At 37.3% G+C, this 24,994-nt stretch overlaps 1 protein-coding gene across 2 annotated transcripts in view; it reads left to right on the top strand.

Annotated features, from left to right (window-relative positions):
* The window catches only part of PRPF18 (pre-mRNA processing factor 18), a 49,347-nt gene that overhangs the window by 11,605 nt on the left and 12,748 nt on the right, over positions 1–24,994 (top strand). The window contains exons 2-10 of one of the 2 annotated variants that reach the window (XM_060292580.2): positions 2,806–2,883; positions 2,998–3,024; positions 5,576–5,680; positions 7,611–7,724; positions 13,424–13,570; positions 14,954–15,022; positions 16,418–16,558; positions 16,685–16,756; positions 18,956–19,111. In XM_060292580.2, the coding sequence (XP_060148563.1) occupies positions 2,806–2,883; positions 2,998–3,024; positions 5,576–5,680; positions 7,611–7,724; positions 13,424–13,570; positions 14,954–15,022; positions 16,418–16,558; positions 16,685–16,756; positions 18,956–19,111 (909 nt within the window). The remainder of the gene's footprint in view (positions 1–2,805; positions 2,884–2,997; positions 3,025–5,575; positions 5,681–7,610; positions 7,725–13,423; positions 13,571–14,953; positions 15,023–16,417; positions 16,559–16,684; positions 16,757–18,955; positions 19,112–24,994) is intronic. The other variant, XM_030832450.2, reaches the window with a different exon arrangement.

The following is a 24,994-nucleotide window of genomic DNA, read 5'->3' as shown; positions in this document are numbered from 1 at the left end:
AGACAATATTTTAAAAATTACATTTGTTAATGTCACCACTGATTTCATCAGAAAAGCCTTTAAGTATTGGGAAGCCATCCAGTTCACAGTGAGGGATACCACTTTTCTACCCTTCTGATTTTCGCTTGACAGGTGGAATTTTATCATAGGCAACAAATACTATCATTGTTTTCCTTTAGGTGACAGGTTTGCTCTGTTCAGTTTTGAGAAACTGTTTGCCAGATATGCAGGTCTGAATAATCAACCAGTTTGCTTTTCTTTGAGAGGACTGTCCTACGCCATTATATAGTGGAAGTGCTTCATATATTTCATTTCATTTCGTCATACCAAATATTAAAAGGCCATGTGCTCCAGGGATGAGATTTAGTAAAATTGTACTTTATCAAGATATTCTTAAGAGAAACTGGCTTTTTTATTTTCCTGCAAGTGCATGGTGGTGAAGAATACAATGACCACTGGTACATAAACTTAGCCTTCATTTATGCTAAGGTTCCAGTAGTTTTCGTCACCATTGCTTTTGTACCATCAGTGCAGGTCTGAGCACAGTGAAAAAGGGGTGGGCACATATATCTTAGTATTATTATGAAAATGAATTTTACCTAGTGGAACCTCTGAAAAGGTCTTAGGGACCCCCCAGAAGTCCACATTTTGAGAATTGATGTTCAAGGCATAAGGTTTTGTTAGGTGTGTTCAATGGAATTGAGAGACGGTAGTAAAAGATACCATAGTTAAAGATTGGACCATGGTCTCTGGCCTGGAGAGTCCTTTTACTTTCTTCCTACGTATCAGCTCATTCTGAGAGGCCGCCAGTACGTTTGTCAACGCACTTATTTGAAATATGATGAGTACATGCTACATAGTCAAAAGGAACAATTTATGATGCTGAAATGAGTTTTGGGAGTGAAGAACTGTAACTTGAATACTAGATCAGCACAAAGGATTTAAGGACCAGTGTTCTTAATCCTGCTTCTGTTAACCCATGAGGCTCACTGAGTTCTGGGAAAGTCACCTGAACTTTCTAATTCTCAGGTTTCTCACCTCCACAGTGGGATTAGTATTATTTGCGCCCACATTTCTTAGAGTAGTTTTGATGTTCAGGTGATACCATCAGTTCTGTACGCCGGGTAACATCTTCATCTTTATACCTGTAAAGCTGTGCTTGGGGTACAGCAGAAAAGTCAGTAAATATTTATTGAGTTAATGAATGAACTTAAAAAAACTGTTATGAGCTGTTAGTTTTAAACATACACACCAATAGAGTTGTATAATGAATTCCTGTCTTTCCTCAACACACATAACTCTAGAAAATAAGACCATGTTTTTATAGAATTAAGATCACCACCAACAAAATTAAAATTGGGTCCTTAATACCATCAAATACTCCTCTCGCATTTGAATATCCCCAATTGAATTAAAATAAATACATACATATGTTTTTACAGTTGGTTTATTCAAATCAAATCCACACAAAGTCCACTCATTACATTTGTTTATTATGACTCTTAGTTTCTTTTCATTGCAAACATTTTCCAGGTCCCCCACTTTTTTTTGCATCAACTTGTTGGAGAAACTGGGGCTAGTTTTGTAAAATGTGCTCGTGTTTGATTGCTTCCCAGTGGTGTTTTGAGCTTTTTCCTCTATTCCTTACATTTCTAGGAAGCTGGAAGTTAATTGTTTGATTAGATTCCAATTTAGATTTTTAGGGAGAACACTTCTAAGTGGTCTGCTGTGTACTTCCGATGTGTTTCACATAGGACGTACGTGGCATTGATGCCAAACTTGAGCAGTGGGTTCAAGTGCGGCAGCCTTATCTTTCCGTTGTTCATCATCACACTTTCTTGTCATGGTTTTAGCATCCATTGATGATCACTGCCTGAGTGAGTGAGCTTTGGAACTGTGAGGTGCTAACTACATGTGTGGAGGTATTATTGAGGTACTGTTTCGGTTACTACTGGTAAAGTAGGGCAGTATCTTTATTTGAGCTAAGTTATCAATGACATAATATCTAAGAAGCAGATAAGTAACAAGCCTACAAATTAGGGACTGTGTTTTTTACATTATAATTGATGTAAAATATTTCATTAGTTGAGGTGTTCAACATAGTGATTTGATAGTTTTATACATTACAAAATGATCAGGGAACTGCATTTTTAACAGGATAATTTTATGCATGGCATGGAAAGAACTAACCGTTTTTTTCCACCTGCCACACTAGATTTAGAGTTTGTCTCTTAACAGCATGTCATATTAAAACAAATACCTTTGAACCATCTTTTTACTAAAGAGACTCTCCAAAACCATTCTGTCTCGATTATTATAAAAACTTGTTTAATACTAATACAGTTGATCATTACAGTAAGATTCCAGATGACAAAAAAGAATTTGGACACACCCTTGGAGCTCTGTTCGTAATGAGATTTAACATGTCAGCTGAAGCTACCATAATTTTGGTTTGGTTGGTTCTGTTAGGAGAAAATAATTAAAGTGTCTCATTTTACGTGGTTCGTAATGAATCCATTTGTAGAAATTGAATTCAGACACTGAGAAACTAAATAAAAACAATGTGAACATTTGGAAAATGTGGGTGGTTTCTTCTTTGTGCTGTTGGATATGTCCGTCAAACTGATGCTGCAAGAGAAATACCTCATGTTTAGAACAGGGGCTGAGCACAGGTGGTGTGTTCAGGAAATCAGTATAATCTCCATGAACGAAAAAACTTTACAGTTCTTGAAAAACTTGCAAGGTTGTTGACCAAGGGACATGAAATTTTACCCAAAGACATTAACTTACTTCTTTCTTCAATAGGAAAATAAAAAATATTTCAAGCGTAGTGAACTTGCAAAAAAAGAAGAGGAAGCATATTTTGAAAGATGTGGCTACAAGGTATGAATGCCTGCTTTTATGTTAAATTGATGTTTGTGAGTTTAAATTTATACAGCTGTTGTTAAAGTGTCAAAATGATTGATCTCTGTTCAATTTATTAATGTTATACATTAGCCTATAAATGAGAAGCCATCTGGAGAGGTATGAGTTTTTGTTTTTCTTTCCTTTTTCTTTTTTTTTAATCTTGAATTCAGGAAAATACATGCATGACTTTTGGCTTGGAATGGTTTGGCTTTTTGTGGACAGCATGAAGTGGCTTGAGATCAAAGCTTGATTTTTTTTCTTTTTAATTAAGTCCTGGATCTGATACTGCCTCATTTTCATCACCATCACCACCACTCCTCTCCTCACCTCTCCCAATAAAAGTCCAGTTTTAAAGGATTCAAAAGATTTTATTCATTCAACAACAGTGGCATTAGCAGTGGTATTTTCCCTGCTTTCTCCTGAATATTTTAAGCCATTGTTTTTATGTTTGCAATGTTAATAATCCCTTTTGGCCCTAAGTACCTCTGCCTGAGATACAGTGTCATTTTGTGTAATAAGGTATCACATTTCAAACACTGCTTAGTCTATTGGATAGAAAATGTGATCTTGAAATATTTGTTAGAAATAAATGAGTTATCTGGAAGACTTTGTATACTTTAGAAGCATGACTAAAATTATCTTTGAGATTACCAGTTAATAATGTATTGGGGTTTTTATTGGGAGGGGTTAAAGGTAACGAGGTGAAGTTGTGTTTAAATTATTTTATAAGAAGGCTAAATTTAGTTGAATAATTTTTTAAAACAAAGTTCAGAGGTTCTATTGAAATAATTTTGACAAATCATAAATTTGAAATCGACTTTTTGCTTGTGAAACATCAATATAAAATAATACTCTTGTGCACGTAATGGAGAAAGTTCTGGAAATTAATTTTATCTGGCAGAGCATTTCTAGAAAGAAGCATGAGGAATGCAAATGGTATGTATATGCGTTTGCTTTCTTTTGGTACTTTTGGGAGAGGGCAAGTGTTGAAAATGTATTTCTGATAGGTTTCTAAAATATGAAAGTTTATATTTTGATATTTTCCATAGGTACATTGATTTCATTTGCTTCTAGTTTAGGAAATTAAGATACGTTTTATGTAAATAACCATCGAATAGATAGATATTCAGAAAGAAGAATTCTCATCTTTTGTTTGCCCAGCATTATCTAAACTCACACTTGAACTAGAATAAGAATCACTTAACCATGCGTTTTAGGCTGCTGACTTGTTGCTTTCCCAGATCCCTGAATTTGATTGTTTTCAACTTTTTGATAAGGTAGGAAAATAATTTAAACAGTGACGATTTTGCTTTGTTTAGATTGCTTCCGTGATAATGGCAGTACTTTCTTGCTTATATAGAGGAAAGCAGTGAAGCAAAATCATTACTGTAAAGGTGCTGCTTGTAACCTTGAGTCCAGCTGACAGAATGTCTTAGATCTTTTCCTTAAAGTTATTCACTGCCATTCTATAATTGAAAATGCTTTTTATCCTGAGATTTTGGGAGCAATATCTGTTTTTATGCTTAAAAAGAAAGCACAGGGTTTTCGATATAAAGCCTTTTAATATTTCCTTCTTGGTAGTAATGAAAATACAGCATGTGTTTCTTTTATTCTTTTATAAAAACCAGTTACCGTTTTTTTTAAAGGCTTGATGCTAATTTGGTCTGTGAAAATATGAAAGTTTAGTTTTTTTACCTAAATTTTCTGTTACCACTGTTAAAACTGATTAACATAATCTTTAATCTATAGAATCATAAATTATATCATTTTAACCATATAACCTTTCTTAACTGAATGTGAGTTTTTCCTTAATGGTGATCTTTTTTGTTTTTTGATCTTCTTTTGGCACCTTAGATTTGTCTTATGGTTCAGATGGAAAACCATGTTTCAGTATCTTTTTTACAGACCACACGGTGGGGCTTATAAATTGCTGAACTTAATTTTCGTAAACTGTGACTTGGGCAGCAGACTCAAGAAAATATATAAAGAAATTTTTTTCTCTGCAGGTTCATATGAGCAAGAATGTCCACTCTGTTCTTTCTGTACTATGAGTAGAGAGGTGCTGGTTTTCATTATTTTCCCACAAGATTCACAGCTCAGTTTGTGGGCAAGTTCTGTGTAGCATCGGAAAGTTTTCTGCATGTCCAGCAGTGATTCCTGTGCACTTGGAAAAACACCTTTCAAAAATCAGGAGAGGAAAATCAGGAGAGGAAAGAGCTGGAGCTTGAGGCTTCACAGGTTTTTGTTAGAGAGCAGTTCCTTTCTTTGGTCTTCATTTTAAACCCAGAGCAAGGATCAGATAACCCTGTAAGATGATTTTCTCAAAGAGGAGAAGCAAGCTGATTGTTTCTAAGAAGAAAGTAAAAATCATGGAGTCTAGGGAGAAAATGAGTCTAAATTTCAGCCTTTTAAAGTTTTTGACTGTGGAAACCATTATACTTCTGTAGCAAGAATGCTGTCTCCTGGGTGCATGGTCTCTGCTTGGGTGTCCTGAGCTCTCACAAGCATGTACATCGATTATGAGCTCTTTGCTCAGAGGAACATTTAGAAAACCTTCAATATTTAAAACATGTTTAATTTCGGTGAATACCTAATGTATAGAATGATAAATGTTAAACCATGTTATATTTTAAAAGGAGAATTTCGTTTCTTTTGGCTATTAATGTAGATACAGCCAAAAGAGGAGGACGAGAAACCATTAACTTCATCGAATCCAGTATTAGAACTTGAACTGGCAGAAGAAAAATTACCCATGACTCTTTCTAGGCAAGAGGTAAGTTTTTATATGAATGTTTTGTGGGAAAAAAACTCCACAGCATTTGCATTTAGTTCTTTCCCATAACTTTTGTCATTATCTCCCGTATAAAATGACTTAACTGGCCAGCTGCACAGTATTCTAGTTCAATTTTCTTTATGAGGTTCTAAATTAATTTCTGCTTTTCTAGGTATGGTTGTCTAATATCTTATGTCTTAAGTTGTTTTTAAAGAATATCATTCTGAACTTTAAAAACTAAACACATTCTAAGTATAATTAAATGCATATATTCTAAATAATTATACTTGATAAGTTGTCTAAATTATTTAAAATAATATAAATTATGTATTAAAAGAAAGAGTTTTGTAACTTACTTCCTCTTAATACATCTTTCTAAGTCAAAATACAGAGATCTGTATGCTCCTTTATGACTGCATAATTTCCCATAATATTTTAAAAACTACTTTATTATTTTTAAAATCAATTCTGTGCTAATGGTCATTTAGGTTGCCTCAGCATTTCCCTATTTTAGATCATACTAAGATGAACACTCTCATACAGATGTCATTGCATGTGTAATAATATATGATTACTTTGCTTTGGAAAATTTTCTAGAAACATGATTTCTGGAGTCTGTTCTAATGACTAAAGACTATATACATGCCTAAGGCTTTGGATACATATTACCAGAGAGCCCTGCAGACTTGTTATAGCAGTTCATACTCTGAGCTATAGTATTTGCCCATACCCTGGTCAATATCAACTATTATTTTCCTTCAGCAATAACACCAACAACAAAATTTTAAAGATATTCCTGTGAAAAAAGAATTCGGACTGTACACAAGGTACACAACGAAATTAACTTTGAGCAAAAGGAAACTCTCAGAGGAAAGGAGGGCTGACTCCAGAAGCTGTGTGTGAAAATTAGATGAAGGACTTTTGAATACTTGGCCTGAAACGAAGAATATTTGAGATTTTTAAAAAGATCCATTGACCACAGTTCTAATTTTGAAAAAGCATTGAATATTCTCTGTCGTTTCATAAAGAAGAACTGAGATAATTAAGAGAGGTAGCTTTTCATTTATTTTGAGAAGCATAACATATCTGTCCAAAAATGGGATGGGCTGTTTCATGAAGAGGTGTGATTTTTGTCATTTGTCAGACAGGGACCAGACGAAGGTGTTTTTGAGGTCATTTCTGCATGGATTGGAGATAGCACTAGACGACCTCTTAAGTTTTTTTAATACCGAATTTCATTTAATCCAGTGGGAGCCCTGCTAGTGGTTTCTAAGTGTGATACTATTTATGTTCCCAGATAAAGTTCTTGGTATTTTTAAAATTATAACTTATTTTCTTAATTATAATTCTTGTTTGTCCTTTTTATGAAATACCACATGTATACAAAGAGTGTGTAAAACATGTGCGACATAGTGGATAATTACAAAACACACACTCGTGTAACGATGGCCGAAGTCAAGGAGGAGTATTATCAGGCCCTCAAAAGCCCTGCACGTCCCCCTCCCTCCAGTTGTAACTCACTTTCTCTTCTGAGGGACTAGTTTTTGGTTTTAATGTAGTACTGCAGTGCCGACTCATGGCTATCTATAGTCACTGACTTATCGCTGACTCCAGGCTTGGTTTTATTTTATTTTTTTCTCTTTATAAATGTTATCACTCCCTCCCATCGTAATGTTTTTCTTATGTATTCTACTACACAGATTGGTCCTTTCTGAAACACTCGCCAAATGACCTAAACCATTAGGGTTATTTAAGGTGTGACAATAATTCAGTATATCTGTTAGTGGAAACTAAAGAAAAAGAAATATAACTTACTTTCTGCATCTACTTTTCACTTACCAAAATAAGTGTTTGGTCTCCTAAAATAGGAATTACTATTACTAATGACATAGGGAATTACTATTGTTGTTTGATATATTTTTTTAAATAGGTTATCAGGAGATTAAGAGAAAGAGGAGAACCAATCAGACTCTTTGGAGAAACTGATTATGATGCTTTTCAACGTTTAAGAAAAATAGAGATCCTTACACCAGAAGTTAACAAGGTAAGAAGTCAGAACAAAGGTAGAAGAATGTCGTTGTACCATATAAATGAGAATAGTATGGACTTCGACAGAGTTCAACTAATTGCATTACTATAAACAAAAAAGGAAAAATAAAGTTGCCAGATTACTGCTGCTGAATGTAAGTTTTCTTTTTTTTTAAATTTTGTGTGTGCGTGAGTTTATTTTTTTTTACTTATTATTTTTCAGTATTTATTTATTTATTTGTTTTTGGCCTCATCAGGTCTTACTTGCGGCACTCGAGATCTAGTTGTGGTGTGCGGGCTCAGTAGTTGCGTCGTGCGGGCTTAGTTGCCCGCGGCATGTGGGAATCTTAGTTCCCCTGCCAGGGATCAAACCTGTGTCCCCTGCATTGGAAGGTGGATTCTTAACTCCTGGACCACCAGGGAAGTCCCAAGTTTTCTTTAATTTTCTTTTAAAAAGCACACATCTTGGGTATGCAGTTTAGTGCATTTTGACAAATACATGCAAGTGTGTGGCCACTACCCTTATGAAGATATAGAGTATTTTCATCACACACACATGGAAGTTCCCCAGCACTCCCCTTGGCCAGTCCCCGGGTTCTACTTCCTCCACTCCTGGGCAGCCACCTTGTTAAATTCTATCCCCACCAGTGAATTTAGAGGATGTGTGTCTGGCTTCTTTTGCTCAGTGTGATATTTTGTAGATTTGTCCATGTTATTGTGGATGTTGGTAGTTTGTTCCTTTACATTGCTGATGATATTCAGCTGTATGAATATATCAGAATATGTTTCTAGCTTTGGGCTGTTATGAATAAAACTGCTGTGAACATTCTTACACAGATCTTTTTTGGATCTGTGTTATTCCTCTTGGGTAAATATGTTTTTATCTCTCTGGTAAATACTTAGAAGTGGAATTGCTGTATAGTAAGAGTAAATGTGTGTTCAGCTTTTTAGGAAATGCCAAATATTTCCAGTGTCTCTTCAGCGTTTGTTATTGTTAGTCTTTTAAATTTTAACCATTTTCTTGTGTTGTGGTAGTATCTCATTGTGGTTCTATTCACAGTTCCCTGATAACTAAAGATGATGAGCATCTTTTCATAGACTTGTTGGCCATATCTTTCTCTATGCAGTGTGTCTTTTGTTCATGTTTCAGTTGGGTTGTTTGTCTTTTTATTTCTGAGTTATAGGCGTTCTTTATGTGTATTCTGGAGTCTTTGTCAGATATACAGATTCATGTTTTGTGTCTCTTCTTTCCTAGTCTAGGCCTTACCTGTTCTCTTAATGGTGCCTTTCCATGGGCAGGACTTCCAAATTTTGATGAAGTTCGCTTTATGGTTATTGCTTTTGGTGTTTTGCTTAAGAAATCTTTGCTTAAAGAGATGGTATTTTCTTCTAAAACTTTAATAATTTTAGCTTTACTTTTAGGACTCTAATCTTGTTTTATGGCTCAGCTTATGGTCTGTCTTGGCGAATATTCCATGGACTCTTGAAAAGAGTATGTTTATGCTTTGGATAAATGGCAGTTACAGTGATGGTGTTCAGATCTTCTGTGGCCTTATTAACTTGTTCTTTCAGTGAGAGACAGGTGTGGTTATCTGTGGCTGTGTAACAATCCACCCCAAAACTTACAGCTTAAAACAATTCATTATTATAAAATCTTTCTCAGTCATCTATGATGGTAACAAACCACCCCGAAACCTAGTAACCTAAGGTAATTTATCATTCTCCCTCACAGTTCTGTGGTTCGATTGGGCTAAGTAAGCTGGGCAGTTTTTTGCTTGGGGTCTTGCATGTGATACAGTCAGGTGAGGGCTGTGGCTGAGGTCATCTGAAGGCTCCTTGGACTGGCCTTCTAACTTAGAATGCTGCCTTAAAGGTGCAGCTGCTTTGTAGCAGGTGTCAGCATTTCCTGCCTTTTTAAGGCTGAGTAATACTCCATTGTATATATGGACCCCATTTTGTTTATCCATTCACCCTCGATGGACATGTAGGTTGCTTCTACCTTTTGGCTATTGTGAATAATCCTGCTATGGACACAAGTATATAAATATCTGTTTGAGTCCCTGCTTTCACTTCTTTTGCATATATTCCCAGAAGTGGAATTGCTAGATCATACGGTGATTCTGTGTCTAACTTTTTTTTTTTTTTTTTTTTTGCGGTACACGGGCCTCCCACCTCTGTGGCCTCTCCTGCCGCGGAGCACAGGCTCCGGATGCGCAGGCCCAGTGGCCATGGCTTATGGGCCCAGCCGCTCCGCCGCATGTGGGATCCTCCCAGACCAGGGCACAAACCCGTGTCCCCTGCATCGGCAGGCGGACTCTCAACCACTGCGCCACCAGGGAAAACCTAACTTTTTTTTAAAGCATAATGAATTTAAAAATTTTTCTTCATTTATATTATTAATGTGCACATCAATTTGTTTTTCTTTATTTTCAGTCCTATCTGAACTTTCCTAACTTAAATTCTTGGAAAGAGTAAGTGGTTTTGTAATGCTTCATTTCACCGATATTTGTTTCTCTTCTATCTCTTGAGTCATTTTCCTTATCAAAAGATAGTTTAAAATGCTAATGTGAACTATTCAATTTTTGTTACCTGATTTAATTTTTCTACTGCTCATTTCATTACTTGAAAAATCTCCTAGCTTTTAATATTAATTTATTACAACCTGCTGTATTCTAATCTTATTTAAGCCTGTCCCAAATACTAGAGTTTCTTATGTACTTTTTAAAAACTGGGGTATAATTGACATATAACATTAATTTCAGGTGTACAGCATAATGATTTTATATGATCACCACAATAATCTAGTTAATATTCATCACCATACAGAGTTACAACAAAATTTTTTTTTCTTGTGATGAGGACTTTTTTTTTAGAGATCTACTCTCAGTAACTTTGAAATATGCAATACAGTATTATTACCTTTAGTCACTATGCTGTACATTATATCCCTGTGATTTATTTATTTTAGAAATAACTGGAGCAGTCTAAAAGTTCATAAATTGGAACACATTCTGAAGCTCTACATTTTTACTCCCCTCCCTCCACGTTTTATTTTTCTGATACCACATTTTACATCTTTTTGTCTTGTGTAGCCCTTAACTAATTGTTGTAGAGTTGTTTTTACTACTTTTGTCTTTTAATCTTCATACTAGCTTTATGAGTGGTTCACTACTTTTACTATATATTTACCTTTACCAGTGAGATACGTACTTTCATATGTTTTCTTGTTATTAATTAGTGCCGTTTCTTGCCAGCTTAAAGAAGTCCCTTTAACATTTCTTATAAGGCTGGTTTAGTGATGATGAACTCCTTTAGCTTTGCTTCTCTGGAAACTGTTGCTTCTTCAATTCTGAATGATAACTTTGCTGGGTAGAGTGTTCTTGGAAGTTTGTTCTTTTAGCACTTTGAATATATTGTGCCACTCCCTCCTGGTCTGCAAAGTTTCTGCTGAAAAAAGTCTCCTGATAGTCTTATGGGGGAGCGGGGTTCCCTTGTACAAAACAAGCTGTTTTTCTCTTGCTGCTTTTAAGATGCTCTCCTTCTTTAACTTTTTTTTTTTTAATTGAAGTATAGTTGTTTTACAGTATTGTGTTAATTTTGGGTATAGAGCATAGTGATTCAGGTTTTTGCAGATTATATTCCATTATAGGTTATTACAAGATATTGGGTATAATTCCCTGTGCGATACAGTATATCCTTGTTGCTTATCTATTTTAAATATAATAGTTTGTATCTGTTACTCCCATACCCCTAATTTGTCCCTCTCTCCTTTCCTTCCCCCTTTGGTAACCACAAGTTTGTTTTCGATATCTGTCTGTTTCTGTTTTGCATATACTTTCATTTGTATTATTTTTTAGTTTCCACATATGGGTGATATACAGTATTTGTCTTTCTCTGTCTGACTTATTTCACTAAGCATAATACTCTCCAGGTCCATCCATGTTGTTGCAAATGGCAGAATTTCATTCTTTTTTTATGGCTGAGTAATATTCCTCTGTGTGTGTGTGTGTGTGTGTGTGTGTGTGTGTGTGTTTGTGTGTATGTGTGTGTCACATCTTCTTAATCCAGTCACCTGTTGGGCACTTGGGTTGCTTCCATGTCTTGGCTATCATAAATAGTGCTGCTGTGACCATTGGGGTGCATGTATCTTTTCGAATTTAGTATTTTCACTTTTTCTGGGTATATACCCAGGAGTGGGATTGCTGGATCATATGGTAGTTCTATTTTTAGTTTAAGGAACCTGAATACTGTTTTCCATAGTGGCTCTCTCAATTTTCATTCCTACCAACAGTGTATGAGGGTTCCCTTTTCTCCACATCCTCTGCAACTTTTGTTTTGTAGACTTTTCGATGATGGCCATTCTGACAGGTGTGAGGTGATACCTCATCATAGTTTTGATTTGCATTTCTCTAATAATTAGTGATGTGGAGCATCTTTTCATGTGCCTGTTAGCCATCTGCATGTCTTCTTTGGAGAAATGTCTGTTCAGGTCTTCTGACCATGTTTGGATTGGGTTGTTTTTTGATATTGAGTTGTATGAGCTGTTTGTATATTTTGGATATTAACCCCTTGTGGGTCACATCATTTATAAATATTTTCTCCCATTCAGTAGGTTGTCTTTTTGTGTTGATGGTTTCCTTGCTGTGCAAAAGCTTTCAAGTGTAATCACGTCCCATTTGTTTGGTTTTGCTTTTATTTCTTTTGCCTTAAAGACTGATTAAAGAGAGTATTGCTAAGATTTATGTCAAAGACTGCTCCGCCTGTGTTGTGTTGTAGGAGTTGTCTTTAACTTTGGACATTATAATGTATCTTGGTGTGGGTATGTTTAACTTTTTCAGATATTGCCGTACCATTTTCCACAGCAGCTGTACCATTTCACATTTCCAGCAGTGCACTAGGGTCTGTTTCTTCATATCCTAGCCAAGTTGTTAGTTTCTGTTTTCTGTTGATAATATTCATCCTAATGGCTGTGAAGTGGCATCTCTCTGTGGTTTGATTTGCATTTCCTTAAGGACTAGTGATGTTGAGCATCTTTTCATTTATGTACTGGCCGTTTGTATGTCATCTGTTGAAGTCCTTTGCCCATTTTAAATCAGGTTGTTTTCTGTTTTGTTAGGTAACTCTAAGAGTTTTATAGTTTTAGCTCTTACATTTGGGTCTTTGATCCATTTTGAGTTAATTTTTGAATGTGGTATATGCCGAGGGTCTAGCTTTAAGGCTTCCAGTTTTACCAAGTGGTCACAAACTGGAAGTGAATAGAATGTGGAATTTGCTGGTTTGTTAGAAACATAGTGAAATCCTAGGATATCCTAGGATATCCCTGGTTTTATACTGTTGACATTTCCAAATGTTTTGGGAGTTCAAAGTATCAATAGTTGCAGTTGTTAGACATTTTCAATGAACCAGGAGAATGGGTTGGGGACCAGTGGAGACCTGGTCACTTTCACTAGGGCCTCATTAGAAAATTACAGCATTAACGCCTATTCTTATTTGGATTTGTCACTCATATGTTTTATTTTTCTGACCATTTAAATTTAAATATGTTCATAAGAATTGACTTTGCATGGACGGTGGTGACAGCTGTATGATAAATTGAAATATTGTTTGAGTTTCTTTGTGGAGAAAAAAGTGGATTATACTCATTATTAGAGAAAAAATCAGAAGTGAAACATCAGTGAAATTTCATACCAGGTGTAACTTTTTACCTTTCCTCAGGGATTGAGGAATGATCTGAAGGCAGCTTTGGATAAGATTGATCAGCAGTACCTGAATGAAATTGTGGGTGGCCAAGAACCTGGAGAGGAAGACACCCAGAATGATTTGAAAGTTCATGAAGAAAACACCACAATTGAAGAGTTAGAGGTGATCCCTCCGCCACCTTCCCTGATTCCCCGTCATGCCTTTCATTCCCTGCGGCAGATGGTTGAGCTCCTCAGACTCTTCAGTGTACAGCGCGCTGGCGTCTTTGGTCACTACAAAGGCCCTTCTTCTGTTTCGTGCCTTGCGTTTATTCACTCGCTTTTTCTCGTTTTCTGTACACATTCGCCTACTTCCTGCCTTCAAAAGTATTCGTTCTGATGTGTTTGATGTGTATCCTTTGATTTGTTGATGGTCTTGTAGAACCAGTAGTGTTTGTCGGCATGTGTTTTGGTATACACGTAAATGATATTTTACTGTGAAATTCTTCATTCTGTTCACTTTTTTCCCACTTAGAACTATGTTAAGTTCCATCCTTGATGCCTTAGGTACATCTAAACCTTTGATTTTAACTTAGCATTTCATACACTGTGGCATTCACTGCCTTTTACTTTTTGTTCGCCATAATGACAGACAGTGAGATTGCTCCCAGCTCCCTGTTACCACAGACAGCTTTGTGACAGTCTTGCACATGACCCCTCTGGAGCAGAAGCAGGATTGCTTCTGATATATGTTTAACTTGCCTGAGTACTGCCAAATTGCTCTCTGTAATGGGTTTGCCAGTCTCCACCCTCCACCAGCAGTGTGTGAGTGTCTTGTATCCCTGCATCCCTGCCAACACCTGGCAGTATCTTGCTTTCTTATTTTTGCCAGTGTGTTGAATGTGGAGTGATATATGTAATCTTATTTAAAAGTTGTATTATCTAAATATCTAGCATGAGCAAAAATAATGACTTAGTTTAAAGTTCTTAATGGTTAATAAAACATAGTTATTTTTTCTGTCACCTTTCGTTCCTGGCTCTTAACCCACATTGCATGCTGTGAGTGAGACTGTAGTTAAGGAAGATGTCCTTTTAATTATACCTCGACCCCCTAAATTTTACTGCAATAATTGGTGTGAGCAACCAGTTCTGGACATTTTTTTCTTTTTTCCTTCGTTTCAAACAGCTTTGGAGATAGTCACATACTATACAATTTATCCATTTAATGTGTACAATTCAGTGGTTTTTAGTATATTCACAGGTTGCTACAACCATCATCACAATCCAAGTTTAGAGCATTTTGTTCCCCTAAAAATAAACCTTGTTCATGTTCATTAGCAGTCATTCCCTTTACTCCCTCTTTGAGTCATAAAAGATAACATGCTCTCTAAATTTAAAATGGCCAATTGTCTTTTTTTTTAAATCTATCTAGAAATTCCATCAGGGTTTTAAATCAAAATTGGACCATACGTATATGTAATAAAGAGCCATGTTCAGTCTGGTGTTGCTAATGTATGTATTCCGCTGTTGCTCTTGACTAATGAACAGAAGCACTCTTTTTCTTCAGGCACTGGGAGAGTCTTTAGGAAAAGGTGATGATCATAAAGACATGGACATCATTACCAAATTCCTGAAGGTATGTACTTTTTGGCTAGAAAAGGAGGACATGTTTTCTTTGGTTAAGAACTGGTCTTACTTTCTGTTTTTGGGGGGTTTTTTTGGGGTTTTCATTTTTGAATTGTTTAAGAGTTACAGACTGGAAAGGGAAATCCTCACTAAACATTTCTGCACGTACGGTGTTTATGATATTGCTATGTGCTTGGATATAGAGGTTAAACAAAGAAAATGTATATTTACTTTCTTCATAGCACTTGTAAAGCTGACTTATTAATGTAAATACACCGAAAAGAATCATAGCAGTGGAATGAACAAGAAGTTCTAAGGATTAAAAATTTGTTTTTAAACACTCTGGGAAGGAGTGCAATAAGGAGAAGCTTTTCTGAGAGATGATGACACTAAGGAAGGGAAGGAGGTGGGAAGACGTTGACAGGGAAAAAGGCAAACACTCGAGCAGCCTTTCAGAGACTTGCGATTTAGCTCATTCATCCTTCCCAGAATTCCTCTTTCAGTGGTTTAGGTAGCGTATGTGCAAATCCCAGATTCCTTTTAACATTTATTCACACATTATTTGTGTTCAGAACAAGAGATATAAATGCAAGAAATGCTTTTACTTGTGTTTACAGTTTAAATACAACATAATTAGTCATCAAGATTCTCAATCTGTTGAGGATTTGGCATGGAATTAGCTAGGGCGTGGTGGGATCTAGCATGAACTAGAATTTCCTCTTTGAGTGACAGCCTCTCCCTATGTAGGACATGCATAGGTAACACCGCTAGGGGAGTATGGCTTCCTCAGCCCTCAGTGTTTACCTGCCTCTGGGAAGGATGCTCTTTGTGCATTTAACTCAGGGGGCACCTGGGTAGTTTTCTGGGGCAGGGTGGGGGCTGGTCATAGTTTCTTTTATTTTCGTTCGTTTTTTTCCTTCCTTCTCCTTTGGTCAGGCACTTTAGAGGGAATTTTTAATTGAATTGTGGTCTCTACTGCAAAAGTAGAAAGTCCAAATACTACAACATCATCCCTGGAAGATTGATTAAATATCACAGCACATATGGCATTATGGCTGATGAGTCTAGGTAGGTTGAATTTTATGTAATAGAAATACAAATAAAAGTTTATTTCTGTCAAGCAGTTGCCGGTGAAATTTGATAGCTCTTTCAGGGGAAATGGATCGCATCTGAGCTGGGAGAGGTGTAGAATAGGGAAGTCTGTGACTTGCCAAAGGTACTGCATTAAAACATACGTGACGCAGTAAGCAGAGATAGTTCATTAGTTACATATTGGTTGATGTTTTAATCAGTCAAGACATTTACTCTAAGGATGAGTGTATACCATTTTGTGCATCAGAGAACTTTTAAGCTTACAGAACCACTGGGTGGCATTGTAGTCTAAATTTACCCTTTTTTCCCACAGTTTCTTCTTGGTGTTTGGGCTAAGGAGCTGAATGCCAGAGAGGATTATGTGAAGCGCAGTGTACAGGGTAAACTCAACAGTGCTACTCAGAAACAGACCGAGTCCTATCTCAGACCCCTTTTCAGAAAGCTACGGAAAAGGGTGAGGTTTCACGAAAAATGCTTTTGTTAACTGATTTTTAAAAAATAGAATATATAAAGTTAGAATAAATGCAGTCTGTAACACTGTAGCTTCCAAAATTTAGTTATGCTTTTTTTTCTTTTCCAGAATCTTCCTGCTGATATTAAAGAATCCATAACAGATATCATTAAATTCATGTTGCAGAGGGAATATGTGAAGGTACATTACCATGCTGTGCATCAGAATTATGTTTATGAGCATACGTAGGTTGTGTACATAATATGTTCATCTCGTGTGGGAGTATTTTAATAGAAGATTTAAGAATAAATGTGAAATGAATTAGTAGTAAAAAAACTTTCATTTTCTAATATATTAGCTTTATTGTTAGGCATGAATAATAAAGTTTAAGACTGCACTGTAATTTTTAGTCATTTTTAAGGAAGGTGTAAAGATTCTTCACAAACTGGATATAGGCAGCCGTTCATTTCATGAATGGGATTGAATTTCAAAGTTTTTAGATTGTTGATTATGGCTTGGAACAAATTTTCCCGTAGAAGCAATGTTACGTAGATTAGTTTCCCAGGCCAGCTATAAAAACCTACTTAATCCATAATATAGCTGAACCATCGTACTAATGATACAGTGGAATTTAACTGCCCTTTATGCTGTTTTCTCTGAGAAAATGTTCCAAGTAAGGCTGCCAGAATTTCTCTCTCCCATTTCAGTACTGCAACAATAGCAAAGCCCAGGAGGGGAGACTTCCCCTGCTGCAGTGTCTTTATTCCTGAGTGGACTCTGGGACCAGGTGGCAGAGGACAGAGCTCTGGGGTCCATGTGCTTCCTGGGTAGAGTTTCGAAAGGAGGTGGAAGGCCATCAGTCCGTGTGGCGAACAAGAAGAGAAGGGCCTCTTGCACCACTAATGGGATTGGAAGTGCACCCCTGCTCGTGGGCCATCAGCCGAGTTTGAGGAGGGAGGCTTCCGGCGGCTGTGCCTCCCAAGAGAGGAGTGGAGGGTTCCGTGCAGCATCTCCAGTGACAGTTCCAGAGCCTCGATGGGGCTCTGCCAGAAAAGTGGGCATGCGTTGCTTATTCCTGTGCTCTGAGTGTCTGTCCTCAGAAGGGACTGTGGGTGATCCTGTGTGACTGGAGATCTCCTTGATGAGAGCCTCATGCTAATGGGCTAAAGTAGTGTTTTTAGTCCCTCTAGACGAGAGCCTGTTGGTTAGTCAGAGAAAGTGTTTCTGCTTTATAGCTATGAGTTTTATTTTTGGATAGTTTCTGTTGCCTGGAGCTTAGCAGGGATGATTGCATTGGGATGGATGGATAAGGTCACCATCAGTGCAGAAGGAACTCACAGCACTTGCTTGCTAGAGGCGATGCCTTCCCTCTTGATACTTTTCTCATTCTCGTATATGAGAAGCTGGTGAAAGTTTATTTTATATAAAGTACAGAAAGAACTAAAACTTAATATTAGGACACTCTTCTTTGGAAATTTGGGGAAACTGAATATTGGAAATTTTATCAGTTAATATCCAGTATTAAACTTTACACACACGAGTATCAGGGATTTAAAAAAATGTGTATATGCCGTTTTAAAATTCAGTATATCAGTCTCATAGTTGTTTGATTTTTAAATGAAGATCTCTTTGAGGCCTGGCTGTGTAAGCCTCTCTGAAACCGTTGGGGTCTTTTAGAGTTTACTTGCTTTCTGTTTTGTCCCCCACCCCAGCCCAGGTAGCCAGGCTTGGTTTAGAAAAAGAGCCATTTTTCTTCATTGCTTTCTCTCTTCTCATTTTGTCGCTTTTAAGGTTCTTGGCAGGTGGGAGGTCTGGGGGGCCAAAGTGAAGTGATCTCATCCTTTAGCTATTTGGCTCGAGCGCCAGTATTTAATCTCTGTTTACACATCTGCTATGGACCCGATGTGATGGTCTCAGCACACAGAGCCCACACTGCTTTCAGAGGTCTGCACTGCTGTGCAGGGAGTAGTTGTAGTTTCAGGTTGGATTATGAAAAACTAGTTAGCCTCTGTCTTCTCTGTGACCACCTAGGGAGAAGACTAGGTCTAACGGAAACTCAGACTAGAGTTTTTGTCAGTGCATCAAATTACCTGCCTGGTAATTCCAGATCTGAAATGTATTAACTTCCAGTGCACCAAGGCTGCAAAGGAATGTTTTGTCTTTTTAATCCCTGGATTAGCATTGGTTTCTGTTTTTCCACAGACATATGTGGTCCTGGGTAAGCAGTCAGTCACCCCATATTTTAATTTCTTTTGTTTGGATAATGGGAATGATAATATTTTCAACACGCCCAAGAGATGGATGAAAATTTCATCACGAAGGGCTGTGAAATACTAAATGAAAATTTGGACCAGCAGACTATTTCTCCTTTCCTGATCTCTTCTTCAACTCTCTTTTTAGGCTAATGATGCTTATCTTCAGATGGCCATTGGAAATGCCCCTTGGCCCATTGGTGTCACTATGGTTGGCATCCATGCCAGAACCGGTAGGGAAAAGATTTTTTCCAAGCACGTTGCACATGTTTTAAATGATGAGACACAGCGGAAGTATATTCAGGTAAGCAGTTTGGAGGGAAAAGTGCTCTGGAGGTTAACATTCCCTGGTTCTCAAGCTAAGTTTTGAGAGGAGGAGAATTATAGTGATTGGGTATAGCATGATAGGATGCAAGTCCACTCCTTATGTAAATAGTACTTGTATTTAAGACACCTTCCACTGTACTATAAAATAGAAACCTTTTAGGTTTCATATATGATGTAAGACAGGGTGAAATGTTGTGCTTTAATTACCTGAGTAGTGAAATAAAACTATTGCTGTTCGCTTTGGGAGTTTACTAAAGAATGACGAATTTAGAGTATTTTGCAATAATTCACATTTTGTTACTTTCAAGGTAGATTAACATCTAGGCTAAAAAGGTATAAACGGTAAAAATTTAGCTAGTAAATATTTTTAAATAATTTGTAACAACACTTCGGTACACAGATTTAAAATATTTATAGTTTATTTTCTTAAAGTTATACATGCCTCACATAAACCTGGTTACACTGCTGTTGGGTGAATCTTTTCTTTTTAGTGGGAAAAAACCCTCAACTGTAATCTAGCTTTTGCCAAGGTGTCAAAAACCCCAGGTTGTGTCTGTATAATGACTTTTGCTGGATATTAACTCTAAAGCTTGAAGATGAAACTCTGAAAGTTTACTTAAAGTGTAAGATTCACTTAAAATGCCGAAAGTGCTTTCAGAATTTGTGCCAGACAACAGTCACTATCATGTTCATGGATTATCTTTTTATTTCATTTCAATTCCAAGTGCTAAAGGTTATTTTGTGTCATGCTTTGTACCTTATTCATATATATTAGCATTTTAAAATATGATTTCAACCTGACCCCCTAATGTGAACTGTAGAACTTATAGAGTTCAAATATACTTGTGGAAATTCAAAACATTTCCATTTTCTTTTTTTTGTTTTTTTTTGCGGTATGCGGGCCACACAGGCTCAGCGGCCATGGCTCACGGGCCCAGCTGCTCCGCGGCACGTGGGATCCCCCCAGACTGGGGCACGAACCCGTGTCCCCTGCATCGGCAGGCGGACTCTCAACCACTGCGCCACCAGGGAAGCCCCTCCATTTTCTTAATAACCACCATTGACCATATCGAAGGCAAAAAGCTTTTAGTTGGGGAAAAAAGTGGTTTGGCTTTAACAATAGAAAACAGTTACCAGTGATTAAATTTGCTAATTGTGTTCTGCTATACCATGGCCAAAGCTATAGTGTGTATAAGAGTTCATATAATTAGATAAATTGTCTTAAAGACAGCATCTTCTTTAGACAATGGTATGATTACCATCATTTTATAAACTGAGTTTTCTTTTTAAAAATATGCCTAGTATTTTAAAGACTTCTGGTTCATTTTGGAAGCTATACAGTGACCTATCCTCCCTCCATTGTTCTTCCTTTTTAACTCTTCTCTTCCCCTTAAAATGTTTTTCCCCCCTTTTCCCCAAGATGATTAGAGAAAATTGGCAAACATACTGTATCTGAACTTTAGGAAGGTGTTTGACCTAAATCCAGTAATATTCTTGTGTACAGATGTAAATATGGTCAAATGATCAGGTGGACTCAGCTTGTTGAGTGAGAGAAGCCATGCATACTAAGTAATGGATCCCTGTCTGTTTGGGTGCATGCTAGGGACATGCCATGGGGCACTTAGTGACCTCAGTACTGTCCTGTTCAACAATTTTAATGACCAATTTGGATGACTGTACTGAGAGGTATATGTATCAGATTTACAGACAGTAAGAAACAGAAGGAATAGGGTGTGTGTTCAGGTGGAGAAGAAATTTGCATTCCAGAAGTTCTTGACAGACTGAAGAAAAAAGCAGATTCTAAAAATATAATATTTAGCAATGATGACCATAAAGAAATTTGGAAGTCTAATAACTCAGTTAGACTTCTAACAAGTCAAGTTAGACTTGAGCGTACAGTTTGAGCACTGTATATGAGGAAGAATTAGGGAATTTAAGTACAATAACAGTAGTACAGTATGGCTACTGGAAAGCCTAATGATAGCTTATGCTACATTATTAGATGTAATAATTTAGTATAAGTTCCACAAGGCAAGAGCATAGTTCACTGTCATATCCGCAGAGTCTGGAATAGTACTCATGGTGGGTGCTCAGTAAATATTTGTCGAATGAATGAATACTCCAGAGGACGAGAGGTGCAAGTCTTGCTTTTTTTTCTTTCTAGTCCTTGAGAAAGGAGACTCTTGGTGGGGGTCTGGGTAACTATAGATAATGAGAGAACTTTCCAGTGGAAGAGGGATTAAACTTGTCCCATACTGTTAAGGACCAGGTAAGGTATAGGAATGAAGGCATATTTCTAATCAGTGTAAGGAACGGATTCTTTCTTTTTTTAATCTTTTTGTTTTGAAACAATGAGAGACTGGTAAGAGGTTGCAAAAATAGTACAAAGAAGCTTTTTTTTTTTTTTTTTGCAGTACGCGGGCCTCTCACTGTTGGCGGCCTCTCCCGTTGCGGAGCACAGGCTCCGGACGCACAGGCTCAGTGGCCATGGCTCACGGGCCCAGCCGCTCCACGGCATGTGGGATCTTCCCGGACCGGGGCACAAACCCGTGTCCCCTGCATCGGCAGGCGGACTCTCAACCACTGTGCCACCAGTGAAGCCCCAAAGAAGCTTTTTAACAGGCAGAATTGCCCCAAAATAGGAGTAGGGCTGCTTTAGAAGATATGGGGGAGATCCCTACCACTTGATATGTGCAAGCATCCAGTTAACTTGCCCTTTCTGGTCTGTCGATTTCTCTGGTACTTCTCTGCCATTTTCCCTAGAGGCCATCGCTTAAACCTGAGGTTGCAAACTCACATACCCAGGATAGTTGGGTAACAGGTGAGCTGAGTGTTAAGAAGCCTCTGACCCTCGGTCTCTCTTTTCTTTTCCTACTTTTCATGTAGCCACAGATGGAAGTAGTATTTTCATTTTCCTCTCAACTCTGATAAGAACGGTGGACAGTTGATTACCAATGTTGTGTTAGTTCAGCTGTACTCCAGTATAAAATAAAAACTTTAAAAAGTGGATAGCGCAAGCACAGTGTGAAGTGTCAGCTGAGTCTTAGCCTCCAGCGTTACGGGAGTCACTTCAGCTCATTGTTGCCTTGTAGGAGTATGGTTCTAGTGTTGTTCCATCTTCCTTTATTTTTTAGTGAGATACTAGAATCCTTAATTTTTTAAAAAAGCGTATGCTCCTATTTTTAAAATATTGGCAATAACAGAAACAAAAAAATTAGCATTGTGTGAGGCCAAATAAAGTACCAGTTTTTGATCTGTCTTAAAATAAACCCATAGTACAGCTCAAGGCACAATGAAGCCACCCCCATGTTAGCGTTTTACGAAATTCTTGATTACAATTAACTGAGTGATTTCCTAAGCTGTCTTTCAAATCTTTCTCCTCTTATTTTGGTATTTGGGTGAGGTTGAGTTGAATTATTCCTACAAAGAGACAGTTTAAATATATTATTTGAAGTTTAAGTCAGGAAGTGACACACTTAAAGGATCAGGTAGTAAATATTTTAGGGTTTGGGCTTCATAGGTCTCTGCTACAGCTCTTCAACCCTGCAGTGAAAGCAGCCAGTGGCCGTGTTCCAGGAAAACTCCATTTATAAAAGGGGCGAGTGGCCCGTGGGCCGTAGTTTGCTGACCCCTGGTAAATGTATAAACCCAAACCTTTTCTACGTTAAGATATTTGCTGAGGAGGTAATAGTGAAAGTCATTTAATAGGGTAATTTTTCTTTTTCTTCTTTTAATTTTTTTAACATCTTTATTGGAGTATAATTGCTTTACAATGGTGTATTAGTTTCTGCTGTACAGCAAAGTGAATCAGCTATATGTATACATATATGCCCATATCTCCTTCCACTTGCGTCTCCCTCCCACCCTCCCTATCCCACCCCTCTAGGGGGGACACAAAGCACCAAGCTGATCTCACTGTGCTATGCGGCTGCTTCCCACTAGCTGTCTGTTTTACATTTGGTAGTGTATATATGTCCATGCCACTCTCTCACTTCTTCCCAGCTTACTCTTCCCCTCCCCGTGTCCTCAAGTCCATTCTCTACGTCTGTGTTTTTCTGTGTCTTTATTCCTTTCCTGCCCCTACATTCTTCAGAACCATTTTTTTTTTTGATTCCAAATATATGTGTTAGCATACGGTATTTATTTTTCTCTTTCTGACTTATTTCACTCTGTATGACAGACTCTAGGTCCATCCACCTCACTACAAATAACTCAATTTCGTTTCTTTTTATGGCTGAGTAATATTCCATTGTATATATGTGCCACATCTTCTTTATCCATTCATCTGTCGATGGACACTTAGGTTGCTTCCATCTCCTGGCTATTGTAAATAGGGCTGCAGTGAACATTTTGGTACATGACTCTTTTTGAATTATGGTTTTCTCAGGGTATATGCCCAGTAGTGGGATTGCTGGGTCATATGGTAATTCTATTTTTAGTTTTTTAAGGAATCTCCATACTGTTCTCCATAGTGGCTGTATCAATTTACATTCCCACCAACAGTGCAAGAGGGTTCCCTTTTCTCCACACCCTCTCCAGCATTTATTGTTTGTAGATTTTTTGATGATGGCCATTCTGACCGGTGTGAGGTGATATCTCATTGTAGTTTTGGTTTCCATTTCTCTAATGATTAGTGATGTTTAGCATCCTTTCATGTGTTCGTTGGCAATCTGTATATCTTCTTTGGAGAAATGTCTATTTAGGTCTTCTGCCCATTTTTGGATTGAGTTGTTTGCTTTTTTGATATTGAGCTGCATGAGCTGCTTGTATATTTTGGAGATTAATCCTTTGTCAGTTGCTTCATTTGCAAATATTTTCTCCCGTCCTGAGGGTTGTCTTTTGGTCTTGTTTATAGTTTCCTTTGCTGTGCAAAAGCTTTTAAGTTTCATTAGGTCCCATTTGTTTTTATTTCCATTACTCTAGGAGGTGGGTCAAAAAGGATCTTGCTGTGGTTTATGTCATAGAGCATTCTGCATACGTTTTCCTCTAAGTTTTATAGTGTCTGGCCTTACGTTTAGGTCTTTAATCCATTTTGAGTTTATTTTTGTGTATGGTGTTAGGGAGTGTTCTAATTTCATTCTTTTACATGTAGCTGTCCAGTTTTCCCAGCACCACTTATTGAAGAGGCTGTCTTTTCTCCATTGTATATTCTTGCCTCCTTTATCAAAGATAAGGTGACCATATGTGTGTGGGTTTATCTTTGGGCTTTCTGTCCTGTTCCATTGATCTATATTTCTGTTTTTGTGCCAGTACCATACTTTCTTGATTACTGCAGCTTTGTAATATAGTCTGAAGTCCAGAAGCCTGATTCCTCCAGCTCCGTTTTTCTTTCTCAAGATTGCTTTGGCTATTCGGGGTCTTTTATGTTTCCATACAAATTTTGAAATTTTTTGTTCTAGTTCTGTGAAAAATGCCAGTGGTAGTTTGATAGGGATTGCACTGAATCTGTAGATTGCTTTGGGTAGTATAGTCATTTTCACAATGTTGATTCTTCCAATCCAGGAACGTCGTATATCTCTCCATCTATTTGCATCATCTTTAATTTCTTTCATCAGTGTCTTATAGTTTTCTGCATACAGGTCTTTTGTCTCCTTAGGTAGGTTTATTCCTAGGTATTTTATTCTTTTTGTTGCAATGGTAAATGGGAGTGTTTCCCTAACTTTTCTTTCAGATTTTTCATCATTAGTGTATAGGAATGCAAGAGATTTCTGTGCATTAATTTTGTATCATGCTACTTTACCAGATAAATTGATTAGCTCTAGTAGTTTTCTGGTAGCATCTTTAGGATTCTCTGTGTATAGTATCATGTCATCTGGAAACAGTGACAGTTTTACTTCTTCTTTTCCAGTTTGGATTCCTT

The sequence above is a fragment of the Globicephala melas genome, chromosome 2, assembly GCF_963455315.2.
Source record: "Globicephala melas chromosome 2, mGloMel1.2, whole genome shotgun sequence".
In the NCBI taxonomy this organism is placed as follows: domain Eukaryota; kingdom Metazoa; phylum Chordata; class Mammalia; order Artiodactyla; family Delphinidae; genus Globicephala; species Globicephala melas.
The sequence above is the reverse complement of the archived record's forward strand: the minus strand, read 5'-3'. Positions and strand labels throughout refer to the sequence as shown.